Raw genomic sequence first — 16,097 nt, 5'->3', positions numbered from 1 at the left:
AGAATCACATAGGATGCTTATTAATATACGAGTCTCATGGCTTCCCCTTGAGATTCTGATTCAGTAGGCGTTGGGTGGGACCTCAGAATCTGTACTTCTAATCGGTGTCCTTGTTAACTCTTGTCACCAGTTAAATTGAGAAAGCCCTGACTTTGTTGTCAAAAAATGAAAGAGAGGGGTGCCTGGGTGGTTCAGTCGGTTAAGTGTCTGCCTTCTGCTCAGGTCATGATCCCAGGGTCCCAGGATAGAGCCCATCAGCCGGCGCCCTGCTCAGCGGGGAGCCTGCTTCTCCCCTACCTCTGCCTACAGCTCCCCCTGCTTGTGTGCTTTCTCTCTCTCTCTCTCTTTCTCTCTCTCAAATAAATAAATAAAAATCTCAAAAAAAAAAAAAAAACCAAGAAAGAAAGAAAGAAAAATGGAAGAGGAAAAGTCACCTTGGGCTGCAGTGGTCAGAACTGATGTGACGTTGAAGAACGGAGTATGAGTGGAGACATTTAAACCATGTTGTTCGTGCACTTCCGTGCCACCCAAATGCTGGGGTCTCAGGTTGGACCACTCACGTCTGATTAAAAATTCCTGTTAATTCTCTAACATACCTCCTCGAAGCTGTCATCAAAATCCCTTTGAAGGCGGCTTCTCCCACTTCTGGGCTCCCATTATATTTGCATACAAGGCTTTTTTCATTCAGCTGGTGTTCATTGAGTGTCTACTATGTGCCAAGTGCTATTCTAGACGCTAGGAACAGAGCCATGAGCAAACAGAATACAAATCCCTCCCCTTACTCTGCTTACAATCCAGGATCTCAAACTGTGCTCTTAGAATGAATGTTAGTTTTTGGCATTGGTTCTCAAAGTGTGGTTCCCCGGACCAGTAGCATCACCATTGCACAGGAACCAGCTAGAAAGGCAGACTTTCAGGCCCCATCCCAAACCCACTGAATCAGACTCCATCAGGATAGCACCTAGCCTTCTTCATTTTTAAAAACCCTCCTTTGCATTTTGATGCACACTAAAATTTGAGAACCACTAGTTAACAGATCTGTCTCCCAGTTAGGCCTAGGTCTTCCACAGTATTCTGGTATCCCATTCACCATTCTAGCCTCTAGAAACTGCCAGAGAAAATGTTCTTAATTCATGTGTTGAAGAAATTGTACAATGGATGACTGAACTTACAGTCATCCTTAGAGTGATCTGGGGCCCAAAGTATTGGAGAACTAACTCAAAATAATTTATACATCCTCCCCCCCAGTTTTATATTATTGAAGTCAAGTTAAAATTAATGTCAAAAGATCACTTGATGCAGAGTAAAGCGTGTCAAAAGCTTTAAAATGAACTCTGGGGGCGCCTGGGTGGTTCAGTGGGTTAAAGCCTCTGCCTTTGGCTCAGTTCATGATCCCAAGGTCCTGGGATCAAGACCCGCATCGGGATCTCTGCTCAGTGGAGAGCGTGCTTCCTCCTCTCTCTCTCTCTGCCTGCCTCTCTGCCTGCTTGTGATCTGTGTCTGTCAAATAAATAAAATCTTAAAAAAAAAAAAAAACCCTGAATTGCAACCTAAGAAGTGTCTGTGGGAAGTGCAAAGTGTGGACCTCCTTCCTTGCCTTGGACACACAAGAGGCTGTTCTGATGTGTGTGTGCACCGTGTGCATCTGTGCATGTAGGTGCAATGTGTGTGCATCTATGCATGTATGTGCACTGCGTGTGCATGTATCTGTGTGTTCAATGTGTGTGTATCTGTGCACATATGTGCACTGTGTGTGTGTATCTGTGCATGTGTGTGCTGTGTGCATCTGTGCATGTGTGTGCATCTGTGCATGTATGTGCGATGTTCATGCATCTGTGCATGTGTATGCACTGTGTGTATCTGTGCATGTGTGTACTGTGTGCATCTGTGCGTGTGTGTGCGCTGTGTGCATCTGTGCATGTATGTGCGATGTTCATGCATCTGTGCATGTGTATGCACGTGCATCTCTGTATGTGTATGCACTGTGTGTACGTGCATCTGTGCATGTGTGTGCATCTGTGTGTGTGTGCAATGTATGTGCATCTGTGCGTGTATGTGCACTGTGTGTGCATGCATCTGTGCGTGTGTGTGCTATGCGTGCATCTGTGCGTGTGTGCACTGTGTGTGCATGCCTGTGTGGTGTGTGCGTGCCTGTGTGGACATGTGTGTGCACGTATGCAAAATCTCCCTTTGCTGCTCTGGGCCTCTGCTCAGCCCAGCTAAGTGTGGAGCATTGTTCCCTGCACCCTTGGGGCGGTTCAGCCTGAGATCATTCAGACCAGGAGGACCCACTGAGCAAGAGCAGAGGCAGGATGACTCGGGCCTTTTTGCGAAGCACTGCTAAGCAGACAGGCCTTGTGGAAGTGGAGGATCTTGGACATGACTGGCTGGAGGTAAAGAATAAAACGCATTTTGGGGGACCCACTAAAGGTATACCTTTCATGCTAAAATTTCACATTTGTTCAGTAGTGAGTGAGGAATCTTAGAAGCGTTTGAAGTATAAGAGTGGCCCAGTGAAAGTGTCTGGTGGGCCAAGGACTGGGATCGGATGAGATCGCCTCCAGCCTCACCATCATGCCAAATGGTCGCAAGAAGTTATTTGGGACCCCTCTCTCCCCCACAGTTAGGACTTAGGAGAACACCCCCAGCCCAAATGGAAAGTGTCTCCCTCCCCAGGACTACACCACCATCTGCTGCTTGGGCCTCTGATTCATCCTGGGGCCCTCCCAGGTGTGACCACTCCGTCATGGTCACGACTTCTGGCTGCGTCCACAATGTCTCCACGGCACTGCGGCAGCTCACCCCACCTGCTCCTTGCTGGGACATCCTGATGCTTCCCAAGGCCTGGGGTGAGCCTGTAGTTTGCCCGCCTACCTCACTTGCTACAGCTAGACGCTGGGACAGGCGTGCTTTCTCTGAGGTCCATGAGAAAATTCCCAGTGGACCTAAAGCTGGCCAGAGCAGGAGTGAGTGGGGGCTAGGTAGCTGTAGCACTCCAGCCGGCTAGTTTTTCCCAAGTAGAACCTCACCAGCCCTGGAGCGATACTCATGCTCCCTCCCTTCTTCTGCACTCTCATATCCAAACCCGTAGCCCTGTGGCCCACTGCTGCCCGAGCCACCTCTCTCCCTCTCCTGACAGCTAGTATCACTTTACCCACTTCTGCACAACCAGATTTCACAAGCTCCAAAGGCGTCCTTGTAGATCTTTGAGTCTTTCGTGAAAAAATTACCTATTCACTCTCTCAACTTTTATTGGGAAATTAGTAATTTGCCAAGCACAATGCTAAATGATAGTAAAAAGGTAAGGCATAATCTCTGCCCTCAAGGATGTCCTTTTCTTGAGAAAGAGGGGACTGGAGAGTGACGTAAATAGGCCATTACAACACAGTGTGCAGCTTCCCATGAGAACACAAAGGCTAGAAATCTCTGTGGTCAGATGCAGTCAGACAAAGCTTCCAGAAAAGGGTAATTTTAAAAATGGATGATTGGCAAAGAGCCGCTTAGAAAATGACAGGGCCCCCACGTGCGGTGGGCCCAACCCACTGAAATGGATTATGGACAGATCTATGAGTTCCTCCAGGAGACAAACAAAAAGACTTAAAAATGACCCAATGTAGAATAAAATGAGAAGGATAAATCAAAGCAAGGTGAAGTTTGGGGCAGTGATGATGGAAAAAGATGGGGTCGTTGACAGGTATGGAATTCAGCAGAAACGTCTTTGTAAAGATGGTGAAAAGATGAGGTGTCAAATACATAGAGATTCCAGTGATTAGAGAGGAAAGTGGAATGTAGTTCAACAGACTGTTGTCATGGCAGGCGGCATCCTGCCTTGTCCCGCAGGACAGCAGGTGCAGTCCTCTGGGGGCAGACCAGGGGAATACAGGATCTCCTGCCTGTGAAATATCCTTGCCGTACAGCACTCAGCGCTGTGAAATGGGAAGAATATGGGACTTAAATCCAGAAGACTTGAATTCGAGCCTTCTCTTTACTAGCAGTGTTGTTGGCCAAGCTAAATAACCAACAATTATAACACTCTGTTTCTCCATCTGCGCAATGTAAATAATTCAAATGCATAACTCTAGGCTTGCTGTAACAATCAAATGAGATCATTAAAATGACAGTGTTTTGCAAGATGTAATGCATTCTACAAATGTTAGCTATGATGACGGCTGTGTCATTTTCCAGCTTGCTCTCTTTCCCACCAATATTTTAGTCATGGAGATGATTTTTTCCTCTGATATTTTAGTGGGGCACATTTATTACAGTGGCTTCTCTGATTACAGAAGCAACCATGCTCTGCTTATATAATTCAACCATAATGGAAATAGATAAGAGAAAAAGTGAGCAATTTCCAGGTCCCACTGCCAGAGATAACAAGAGTGGGCACATCCTCTTTTGGGAAAGCTTACCCTATTTATGAAACTACTCTTTCGACAGAGCACACCAAAGGAATGTAAGAGAAACCCCTAGGTTTTTTTTATTTCCCTATGTTTTATAGTTTTATTTCCCTATGTTTTCAGGGAAAAACTTTTCTCTGCCACTGGCTGAGAAGTTGGCAGGCTCCTCAATTTTCTTACTTGGTTTTTAGGTACCAGCCTGTCAAACCATCTCAGAGTTCAGGATTCAATCAGAAATTAGGCATCCAGCCCAAGATTTTATTCAATCCATTCAGCCTTTGTTCAAAGGAAAGACTTTCCCTTTCTTGAAGGTGGTGGGTCTGGTTTTCTTTCTCTCTTCTCTTCTTTCCTACTTGCTCACTTGGCAAAGTCAGGGGGTTGGGAAGAGAGGCAAAAAAGACAGACCTCCTTCCTTGGCTGTTGACGGGGGCTCTCTGAGCTTGGCTTAGAGCCAAGACCTTCTCTCCAGGGTGTTTCTGAGACATCTTGGAGGGCCCCTGCTGGGCCCTTCAGGCCTGGGTGATGCTTCTTCAAATGGCTGGAGCCCGCTTCACTCCTTAGGTCTCTGAAGATCTACTCCTCACTCGGATTCTTGCTGATGGGGGCCCCCGCCCTCCCTAGCATTCCTTTTGGACTCAAAATGGCTTAGTGGCTGCAGACTGGCTCTCTATGCCTCTTGGCCCAGGGTCTGTGAGAAACAGCCTTGAATTCCCTGTCCGTGAACCTCGATCAAAGTGGGCACGGTTGCTTCTCAGGCATAGCCTCCATTCTTCCTGCCACAAGCCTCGTGAGCTCTCTCGGCGCCAGTTTATAGGGCCTCCAACTCAGAGAACACACAGCTCTGCTAGTGTCTTCTGAAGCCCATGTTCCTGGAGCCCCAGATGCAGGAACCAGCACTTCCCCACTCCTGGCATTCAGTAGCAGAACTCTTCTACTGCGTTTCCTCACAAAGCCCTCTATCTCCACTTTCTTACAGTGTCAAGATGAGAAAGAGGATCCCAGCACCCGTTCTCAGCATTGACTTTGAAAATTCGTTCGGGGCAGCCCACTCCACCTTCCTTTCAGTGTGTGATGTCCTCCATACCTTGATGATTGGGATGAGACTTATAATGGTACAGCCCAGTTCCCTGTATTAATATATATGTAAATGTAATTTTTAGCACAATGTTATCATCTAATGGACATACTTTTGCAATTTTTTTCATGTCAGCACAAGTAGTGCCACCTCATTAGCATACAGTAGTAGATTGGTGTAGTCCAGATAGCATAGAGCTTCTAGATGTCAATCAATTCCATTGTGGTTGATGACAGAATGGTCATCTAAGGGGTGCCTGGGTGGCTCAGTGGGTTAAAGCCTCTGCCTTCAGCTCAGGTCATGATCCCAGGGTCCTGGGATCCAGCCCTGCATCGGGGCTCTCTGCTTGGCAGAGAGCCTGCTTCCTCCTCTCTCTCTGCCTGCCTTTCTGCCTACTTGTGATCTCTGTCTGTCAAATAGATAAATAAATCTTTAAAATAATAATAATAAAAAAGAATGGTCATCTAAGCCAGGTTTAGACGTTGGCAGGGCAGTGGGGTGGTGGCGGGGGGCCTGGGCTGGGCTGCCGTGAGTCGGTGGATAAAGAGTGGTGGGCAGTAGGTGGTGGGGAAGGAGGTTGGAGGCAGCAGAACAGCATTCCCTGAAGGGCTGTAATTAGAGGAGCTGCTCCACGGAGCTACACCCGGTCCCCGGGGTGCCCTGAGAATTTAAATGATGGGGTGGGACGAAGGGTGCAGTCCTCCTACCTTTTCTCAGGTCCTAGATCCATCTCATCATTGTTTAATGGTCCAAACACATCTTGGAAAAGCACTTTTATCCTCCAGGCCCTGCTAGTCTGCCTTTCTTTCCCCCTCCATGCCTGGATTGGGGGGAAGAGGAGGTAAGTAGGGAATGTTAGTAATTGGGGTTAACGCTGAAGCAGGAGGGAGGATGTTACTCAGGAGAAATAGGGAATATCAGGACACTGGAATGGGGAGCACTTGGGTGACTCAGTCAGTTAAGTGTCTGACTCTTGATCTCAGCTCAGGTCTTGATCTCAGGGCCTTAAAAAAAAAACGAGCAAACAAAACAAATGGGGTGAAGGGAGAGAAAGCAAGGGCTAATACTTTACATCATTCTAGTGTTTTCTTCCCTTTTCTCCCTCTGCCCCACTACTTCAAATAGGGATAGGGAGAAAGTTTTTATCTTAGCTCCAAAATTACACAGCTGAGAGACACAAGCAAACGGAAAATAGACCACTAACGAAGCCTCACGCTTGACCATTATCACATCTCCTCTGTAATGTTCATGCCTCTTCCACCATGCAGCTCATCCAGGGCGTAAGTCATTAACTCTCTGGTTGTCAGAAGGGGCAAACGCCCGGCACAGATGTGCAGAGTGGAGATGCAATCTCACGGAAGGGGCAGTTTTCATGGCAACGATGTTGGAGAACCGCTTCTGAGACAGAGCTGTTCCCCAGGCAGGATCTGCCAGGGTTAGGTGTTTAAAACTAAAGAGGGAATCTGCAAGGGGATGCAAGACAGCTGCTTCAAAAAAAGGATGATTTGAAAGCCAAAGGATTGAGAAAGGCAGTTGGGAAAACTGGTAACCCTAGGGGTTATTTTCTGTAAAAACAGTTCTTTGTCTGACCAGACTGTAAAATCAGCCAGGAAGCAAAGGACACTGTAATATACAAAAGTCCACCCCTTCCCCAGGTAAATGATTCACACATTCATGGTTTATTCTGACACTGGGGCCATATTATCATATAATAGGGACCTGAACCTTCGTAATATAAATTAAAGATTTGGTGGAGTTTTTCACATTATCTAGTTTCATTTTTCCACACAAATCTCAAACCATTAAAAAAATTAGCTAGTATGAAATTTTGTTCCCCATTAGAAGCGGATTGCATTGAAGCAGCTCTTACGGCTCAGAGAATGAGGGCCTCTCATATGGCGCACATGCACAAAGAACAGCATATTTTCAGCTTTTAGGAACTGATCATTCCCCAGGTTGCTAAAAATGGAAGGAGGGCTTTTTCAATCAGGGGTCCAATCTAATAAAATTCTCATTCCCTGGAGTTTTCATGACCTAAATAGGAGGAGCTCAGTAAGAGTCTTAGCTTTCCACAAACACTTCCTTTCAACCCAGCAGCGTTCTCCTACTGAACATCTTTTCTGCATACCAAGCTCTAAGAGAAGCATAAAGGAAATGTAAAGTAGTAAAAACAAACAAACACAAATACACAATTCTTGTTCTCAAGCAGATTGTGCTGTAAACATACACATGTATTTATAAACTCCAAATAAAGAGCCTTTAGAAAATATAAACAACCTGAAACAACAGCTTGCTAGAACTTGTCCGGGAACAGAAATTTATTCCTACAGGACGTTTTGTTTTCAGGCAACGGCTGGTATGGGAAAACAGCTCTCGCATTCACAGTGGTAACCATTTCAGTCATGGGAGACAGTATTTAATAATTTCAAAAGGAAAAAAGTGAAGTTGCTTCTAAACGGAACAGTGTGACAGATTCCCAGTACCTTGCCACATACATAGCTAAGGCGGCATGTTCTATTGTAGGAGTTCAGGGCCCTTGGGGTTCCAGGGAAGCACAGAGTAGAGGGGCATTGGGAGGCGGGGCTGGGTCTGAGCATCTTTGGGCAGTTGGTCTGGATTTAGATCCTAGATCTGCCACCTATTCATCGTGAAACATGAAACTCTTTGAGCCCCAATTTCCTCATTTGTAAAAAAAAAAAAAAAAAAAAAAATACATTTTTCATCCAGGTGTTGTCTGAGTGATAAACTAAATAAAGCAGCTGGATACCTGATTTATAGAAAGTACTCAGTAAAAATAGTTCTCTTGGCATCTTCATTATTAGTAGTAGTAGTATTTATTTTATAGCCCAGAGTTACGGAATAACTTTGATTATTTTTTCGAAGTGAACTTTTAGCAAACTGAAGTTACTAAGTTGAATTTTAGTATTGTCTTGTTGATAACAACCCAAATTTCTGTTTCCTACCTTCTTTTTTCTTCCTACCTCTTCTTGTCTCAAGAATTGTGATGCCCCAAATTGTTCATCATAATATCTATTTTTGTATTAGCGTACACACAAGTTCCAGAGTCTCCACACTTTCTCTTGTGCCCACAGAAAGTGTTCCCTCCAGAAAGTGCTCCCATTTTCCGCTCCTCCTTAGAGCATGACTTTGAGAAGGGCTCGTTTGGTCTTTCCATCTTCACTCTCACTTTTCATTTTCTCATAAACCTTCTCAAATCTCAATTCCACCCAAATTCCTCTTGTCAGTGTACGTGAAATTTCCTTGTTTCCAAACCCAATGGCCTTTTTTCGCTCGATCCTTCGGCAACACTTCACACTTTTTCTTCCTCTTGAAGCATTTATCTTAGCTGCCATGCTTTCTGGGGACTCCTTTTCCATCACGTTGGCTGGATGTCTCTAAATTTTGGAGTACCACAAGGATCAGCCGCATTATCTTCTCGCTCTATTCTGGCTGCCCAGATAATCTTATCAGTTCCGTGGGCTTACACAGCATCCACGACTTTGACTCTGATACACCCCATCCATCCCTCACACAGAAGCCAAGTGATCTTTTGAAAAATGTGAGTCACATTGTGCCACTCCCCTTTTTAAACCCTTCAATGACCTTCTACTAACGCTTTGAATGGAAGCCCCACTTGATGCTATGACACCCTTTATGATCAGGACCCTGCCTACCACCTCCCCACATTACTCCCTACCACCCACTACACCCGGCAGCACTGGCCTGCCTCCCTTCTGCTCCTCTGTTCTGCCCTGGAGCTCTGCTTTTCTACTTCCTCCATCCGGAATCTTGGTCTTTCTCAAATGCCAGCTCCTCAGACGGGGCTTCCCCGACCACCCAACTAAAAGGAATCCCCGTTATTCTCTATCCCATAGCCTATACAATGTATTTGCTTTGCATGCATGTATGACTACCCGGCATTTTCTTGCCCGTTGCCTCCTCTCATCAGAATGCTGGCCTCACAGGGAACGTCTTGCCCACCATCCCCAGTGGCCAGCATGGATAAGGCACCTGGTAAGTTCTACTGGATGAAAATGTCACCTACCACTCAGTTGTAAGACACCAGTGTGCAGATACAGTCATTAGCAATATCAGCTTAGGATTTTACTCCTGTGCTTGCTTTTGGGAACTGAAATAGGCATATTGGTGGTGACATGTGCTTTTCATCTGAAGGGAAAATCTACACCAAAAGATGCCAAGTAATTTTAGAATTCGATGTCCCTCTCCCTCCCCTCTTCAGAATTATATACTATTTCAATGCAAAATGAAATAAACACAAATAAAATGAGTAACACAGGAGTTTACCGTTTTAGATGGTCCTTGTTAGTGTTTCCCCAAACTACCTTCTCCGGGTGTGGTCTGTGCTCCTCTAGTGTGTGTGACCCACAAGCGCCGCTGGGCTACTCCTGTGTACCTGGCACTTACCTATGGGGGAGGCACAGACGAATGTTACTCTGTCTGCCTTCAGAGAGCTCGCTAAGGGACAGAGAGACACAAAAGCAGAGGCTTCCGATCTTAAGTACTCCCTGGAACCCTAGAAACAGGCAGAGGCTAACTTGGAAGTCCCAGGCAGGAGTACCAAGCCAGACCTGTACAGTTGACGACAGGCTTTTTGGAGGTAGCACAAGTAAGCTGCGAGCCGGGAGAGGCACCAGGAGCGAGGGGTGTGCCAGGCCACGGAGGGGCAAGGCCAAGCGCCTGAGACTTGAAGAACATAGCAGGTGCACGAACAGAACCCCACAAGTAACAGAAAACAATTCAAACGAGATGTATGAGTTTGATAGAGCTGCCATAATAAAGTAACGTGGGCGGGGTGGCTTCAACAGCCGAAAGGAATTTACTCTCAATTCTGAAAGTGAGAGATCTGAGATTAAGGTGTGGGCAGAGTTGGGTTTTCCTGAGACCGCCCCCCCCGCCCCGCTTGTACATGGCCATCTTCTCCCTGTGTCTTCACATTGTTTTTTCTCTGTGCTTGTGTTTGCACAATTCTCCTCTTTTTTTAGGACACCCATCATCCTGAGCTAGGGTCTACCCTAACTACCTCATTTTGAATCAGTTACCTCTTTAAAGACCCTGACTCCAAATACAGTCACTTTTGGAGATACTGGGGTTTAGGACTTCAATATATTTCAATATGTATTCAATATATTTCAATATATGAATGGAGGGGTACAAAATTTAGCCCATAACGCCAGAAAACAAAGATGGAAATGTCCTTAGAGATACCAAGATGTCACACAGAAAGCAGCTGAGTGTATGAGAAGTGTCTCTCTTCCTGCCCCTCTCGCATTCCCCCATGTCCACTTCGTCCACTTCTCTCTTCTTCATGTAATTGCACACATACAGCTTAAAGAAGAAGGAGGAAAACCATTTAGGTAACTGCTCCCTGAGAAATGGATCCTTAGGAAATGCTCTGTTTTAAGCAAATCCCTTCTCAATGGCGTCCATCCTTCTCTTGCCTAGATTTCATGTCAACCACAATTTTCCCTTTTTTTTCTTTGTTCTGTTCAATAAGGACATATCCCTACCCAAAGCAATATATTTAGTTCTATTTTATACTTTGTTGAAACAAAATTGTGTAGCGTATAGTATATGACATGTTTTCTTCTTTGAGTACTGTATTATTAAGATCCAAGTGTGTTTCTGTATTCTACTGTAGTTTATTTTCCTTCTGGGTAATATGTATGACCATCTAGCCATTCTGTTTGTTGTAGCCAACAAACAACTGGGTTGTTTCCAGTATTAGCTGTCATGAACAAGACCACTACAGATTTCCTGTATGGGTCTCCTGGTGCATGTGTGCTAGAAATACTCAAGGATATACCAATTAGGAGTAGAATTTCTTATCATAGGTTCTGCACATGTTGACCTCACTGGTCACTGCCAATTATTTTCCAAAGTGGAAATTTCTATTTTTCCACATTGTCTCTGAGACTTAGTATTATTAGACTTTGTAATATTTTTGGTGAGTGTGAAATAGTACCTCATTGGTAATTTTAATTTTCCTTGCCTTGATTGCTAAGTCAGATTGTGGACCTTTTCATCTATTTATGGGCCACTTGTGTTTCTGTTTCTGTATAGTACCTTTTCATGCCTTTCCTCACTTTGTATTTTCTATTGGATTGTTTACCTTTCCTATTGGTTTGTTTAATTAGTTTATATAGTATTTTGTCAATGGTATGTGTTGCAAATGTCTTCTTTCAGTTTGTTGCTTGCTTTTTTTTCTTCTGAGTCATCTTTTAATGAACATTTTTATTTTTAATAGATTTGAATTCATCATAATTTTCCTTTTTAGTTTGTGCTTTTGAGTCTTCTTTTAAAAGTTTGTACATAGCTTAAGTTCCTAAATATATTCTCCTATTTGTCTTGTAAATTTTTTCAATTTTGCCTTTCAATTTGAAATCTTTAATTCATTTAGAATAGATTTTTAATGTGCAAGGGAGCTATCCAGCTTGATGTTTTTCTGTATGGATAGCAAGTTGGTTCAATAGCACTACTGAATTGTCCATCCTTTTCTCACTGATCTGCAATGCTCAATCCTTAACAGAATTTCCATATTTGCATAAGTCTCTTCCCGGGTTTTCTATTCTCTTCCATTGGTCTATCTAACCTTGTGTCAATACTGATTGTCTTTATTACCTTGCCTTCATAAGTCTTGATATAACAAACCAAGACACTTTTTCAGGAGTCTCTTGACCATTCTTTGCCCTTTGTACTTCTTCATACGTTTTAGAATTAGTTCCTAAATTTCTAGACAGGGAGGATGGGGAGACACTTAGGGACCTGGATTTCAAATGAATTGGTCTGAAGCCCAGGATTGTATTGTCAATTAATCTTCAACAAAGGAGGAAAGAATATCCAATAGGAAAGAAGTAGTCTCTTCAGCAGTGTTTGTTTTTACCCCCCAAATTAAAAAAAAAGAAAAACAAAACAAAACACTAATTTGAAGGGACATGTACACCTCTATGTTTAAAGCAGCATTATTTTCTTTCTTTCTTTTTTTTTTTTAAATATCCATAGGGTATTTTATTTTTGTTAATATAGATTCTAAAAATCATGAACTGAACAGATTAATAATTTAACACACATCAAAATTAGATTTAAAAAGGAGGTGGTGGCTCTTAGTAGCTCTGTCCTGGTGTTAAAGATGGTATAAAGATACTTACTTAGACTACAACGAAGTACTCTAACATTGATACATGCAGGTGTTATCAAAAGGTCGATCTCTGGGGTGCCTGGGTGGTTCAGTCATTAAGCGTTTGCCTTCAGCTCAGGTCATAATCCCAGGGTCCTGGGATGGAGCCCTGCATCGGGGTCCCTGCTCTGTAGGAAGCCTATTTCTCCCTCTCCCACTCCCCCTGCTTGTGTTCCCTCTCTTGCTGTGTCTGTCAAATAAATAAATAAAATCTTAAAAAAAAAAATTCTGTAGCAAAGAGAAACCATCCAAATTTTATTCTTTATATTATGGACACGATTTAACTATATCACTATGGCACGTGGTATTACTATTTTTCTTACTGTAGCAAGTCCTAGTTTTCCCAAGACATTTTCCCTGACTATTCTGGAAATAAAATAAATTTATCATGTATTTCAAGCCTTCAGGTTAGAATGTTATCCTCATAAATGTATTTGCCAGGTTGCTATATTCACATATATCCTTTCTGATTTTAGGCTAAGCAAAGACATGCCCTTAGAGCTGTATTAATGTATTAAAGCAAGACAATCCATCTTATTATCAAGAGAAACTATAATCCTTCCATGTAGTGTCTGACAGAGAAAACACCGATTTTGACACATTATCTTCTTTTATTCAAGTACCAGTCTGATCACACACGGTCCAAGAACCCTCAAATAATAAGCCACATATAAACAGATGTTAAAGATTGGTCTTCAAACATTATAGCCAATGATGCCACGCTTGCCTATGATCTCGCCGACATAAAACCACATCCACACCTCGGTGGCCACCAAACCATTCAGCAGAGCTTCCTTAACTGTGAGCTGTTTGAAGCTACCAGTTTGAGCACTCTTGACTATTGTTTTCAAGCTCTGAATAGCTGTAGGGATCTCAGCAGGGGTTGGAGGAACCAGCTCAACTTTGACATAGTGCCAAAATGTAGCCAATCGAGGCTTTGAGTAAGTCACAGCAGCGTTCACCAGCGCCAGGGCCTTCTCCGCCAGGTTACGGACAAACTGGGCCATGGTTCCAAGCTGGAAGGTGAAAGCAGCATTATTTTCAATAGCCAAATTATAAAAGCAGCCCAAGTGTCCATTGATAGATGAATGGATAAAGAAATGGAAATACACAAGGGGATATTACTCAGCCATAAATCAGAATGAAATCTTGCCATTTGCAGCAGCATGGATAGATCTAGAGAGTAAAATGCTAAGTGAAATTAGAGAAAGAACAATACCATCTGATGTCACCCATATGTGGAATTTAAGAAACAAAACAAATGAACAAAGAAATAAAGAGACATCCCAAAAACAGACTCTTAAGTATCGAGAACAAACTGATGGTTCCCAGAGGCGAGGTGGGTGGAGGGATGGGTAAAATAAGAAGGGAATGAAGAGTACACTAATCTCAGGGATTTGGGGGTAGGAGAAGAATCAATGAAACAAGATGGGATCAGGAGGGAGACAAACCATAAGAGACTCTTAATCTCACAAAACAAACTGAGGGTTGCGGGGGCGGGGAGTGTAGGGAGAGGGTGGTTGGGTTATGGACACTGGGGAGGGTATGTGCTGTGGTGAGTGCTGTGAAGTGTGTAAACCTGGTGATTCACAGACCTGTACCCCTGGGGCTAACAATACATTATATGTAATAAAAAAAATAAAAAAATTTTTCAAAAAAGAGTACACTGTCTTTTTTTTTTTTTTAAGATTGTATTTATTTATTTGACATAGAGAGAGAGAGAGAGAGATCGCAAGTAGGCAGAGAGGCAGACAGAGAGAAAAGAAGGGAAGCAGGCTCCCGGGAGAGCAGAGGGCCCGATGCAGGGCTCGAACCCAGGACCCTGGGATCATGACCTGAGCCGAAGGCAGAGGCTTAACCCACTGAGCCACTCAGGAGCCCCAAGAGTACACCAATCTTGAGGAACACTGAGAAATGCATTGAGTTATTAAATCAATATATTGTACACCTGTAAACTAATATAACAGTGATTAACCATACTAGGATTAAAATTTTAAAAATAAACATTAAGCAAGAATAAAATAAAATAAAATAAAATAAAATAGTCTATATAGGAGCAATGGGTGATGAATCTTTCAGTTTACAAACACAAAACATCTTTCCGTTTATTTAGCCCTTCTTTATTCCACAAAGTCCTAAAATGTTTTCATAAAAACTTGTTTATCATGAAAGATTCTCTCGTTCCTTTATATTTTTGCCACTATTATAAATGACATCTTTTTTCAAAATTGTATTTTCTAACTACTTCTACTGATGTATAAAAACACAACTGCTATTTGTGCATTGATTTTGTATTCAGCAACCTAGCCAAACTCTCTCAGTGATTTTCATAATTTTTCTATAGATTCTTTTGGGTTTTCTATGAAGACAACTGTATCATCAATAAATAAAAAGAGGTTTATTTTTTCCTTTCTAATCTTCATGTGGGAAACACAAATGAAAAACACTTGGGGTTGTATCAGAAAACCTGGAGATTTACTGGGTTTAAAGGAGGCCAGAAAGGGAAGAATCAAGAATATTTCCTTTCCCAGATTCTATGCATGGTGGCAGATAGTGTCTCTACCTTGAAGGCTACAAAAAGAAAAACACCTTAAATTAAAGAAAAACAAATTACATACAAAGAAAAACAAATTCCATAAAAACCAGTGATTCGATTTGTTTTACCAGATACAGAATTAAGAACCTGTATAGAATGGAATTATGTTCTTAGTTTTTACCGTCATCAGCTTTTGTGAATGATATTGATGGAGTCAACATGCTGCATTATGTGATTACACAGAACGACATCTATAAAATATAACGGTGTAGATTTTCCTAGGTTCTTTGGAAAATAAATATATTATCATCATCGCATTACCTATAGGTCTCCTTTTTAAAACTTTGCAAATCACTTCAGTCAGCTTAAAAATTATGACTTACAGTGTTGTAATATATTCAGTACTGAGATTATACATATTTGGAGTTATTTAATTTTCAGTGGTCAAAAATTACCCCTGAAGAAAAACTGAAAGGTTAATGGGGGTCAGGAAAGGGCATCAATCTTCGGTTAGTGACTATATGCTGTCAAGAGGGAGGAGACTGCCCTTGGGAGGACTCTAGGGATGTGGAGGGAAAAGTTCTTAGCTGATATTTGGAAATGTTCCTTAGAGCAGAGCACGATTTGTCTAGTTAATTAGGGAAATGCAGAAGTGGAACATGGTCTTTCCCCCTAAAAATTAAAGATGTGGAGATCTGGATTAGAAAATCTGAGGTTTGGGGTGCCTCACTGGCTCAGTCAGGGGAACTTGTGACTCTTGGTCTTGGGGCTGTAAATTTGAGCCCCATGTTTGGTATAGAGATTACTGAAAAATAAAATCTTAAAAAAAGAAAAAGAAAAAGAAAATCTGAGATCTACCTGCACTTAGAGATCCTTAGATCCAATCAAAGGAAC

General features: G+C 42.8%; 1 protein-coding gene across 1 annotated transcript; it reads right to left on the bottom strand.

Moving 5' to 3' along the window:
• Window positions 1–13,258: 13,258 nt before the first annotated feature.
• On the bottom strand, window positions 13,259–13,686 carry LOC116592511 (ATP synthase subunit g, mitochondrial-like). The gene has a single exon (XM_032345693.1). It carries the CDS (start codon window positions 13,672–13,674, stop codon window positions 13,363–13,365), a length of 312 nt encoding a protein of 103 aa, XP_032201584.1. The 5' UTR covers window positions 13,675–13,686; the 3' UTR covers window positions 13,259–13,362.
• Between the last annotated feature and the right edge of the window lie 2,411 nt (window positions 13,687–16,097).

The sequence above is a fragment of the Mustela erminea genome, chromosome 6 (assembly GCF_009829155.1).
Source record: "Mustela erminea isolate mMusErm1 chromosome 6, mMusErm1.Pri, whole genome shotgun sequence".
NCBI classification, from domain to species: domain Eukaryota; kingdom Metazoa; phylum Chordata; class Mammalia; order Carnivora; family Mustelidae; genus Mustela; species Mustela erminea.
The sequence above is the reverse complement of the archived record's forward strand: the minus strand, read 5'-3'. Positions and strand labels throughout refer to the sequence as shown.

Coding starts and splice junctions, on each gene's coding strand:
- LOC116592511 (XM_032345693.1), bottom strand. CDS start 13,674: ATGGCCCAGTTTGTCCGTAACCTGGCGGAGAAGGCCCTGGCGCTGGTG.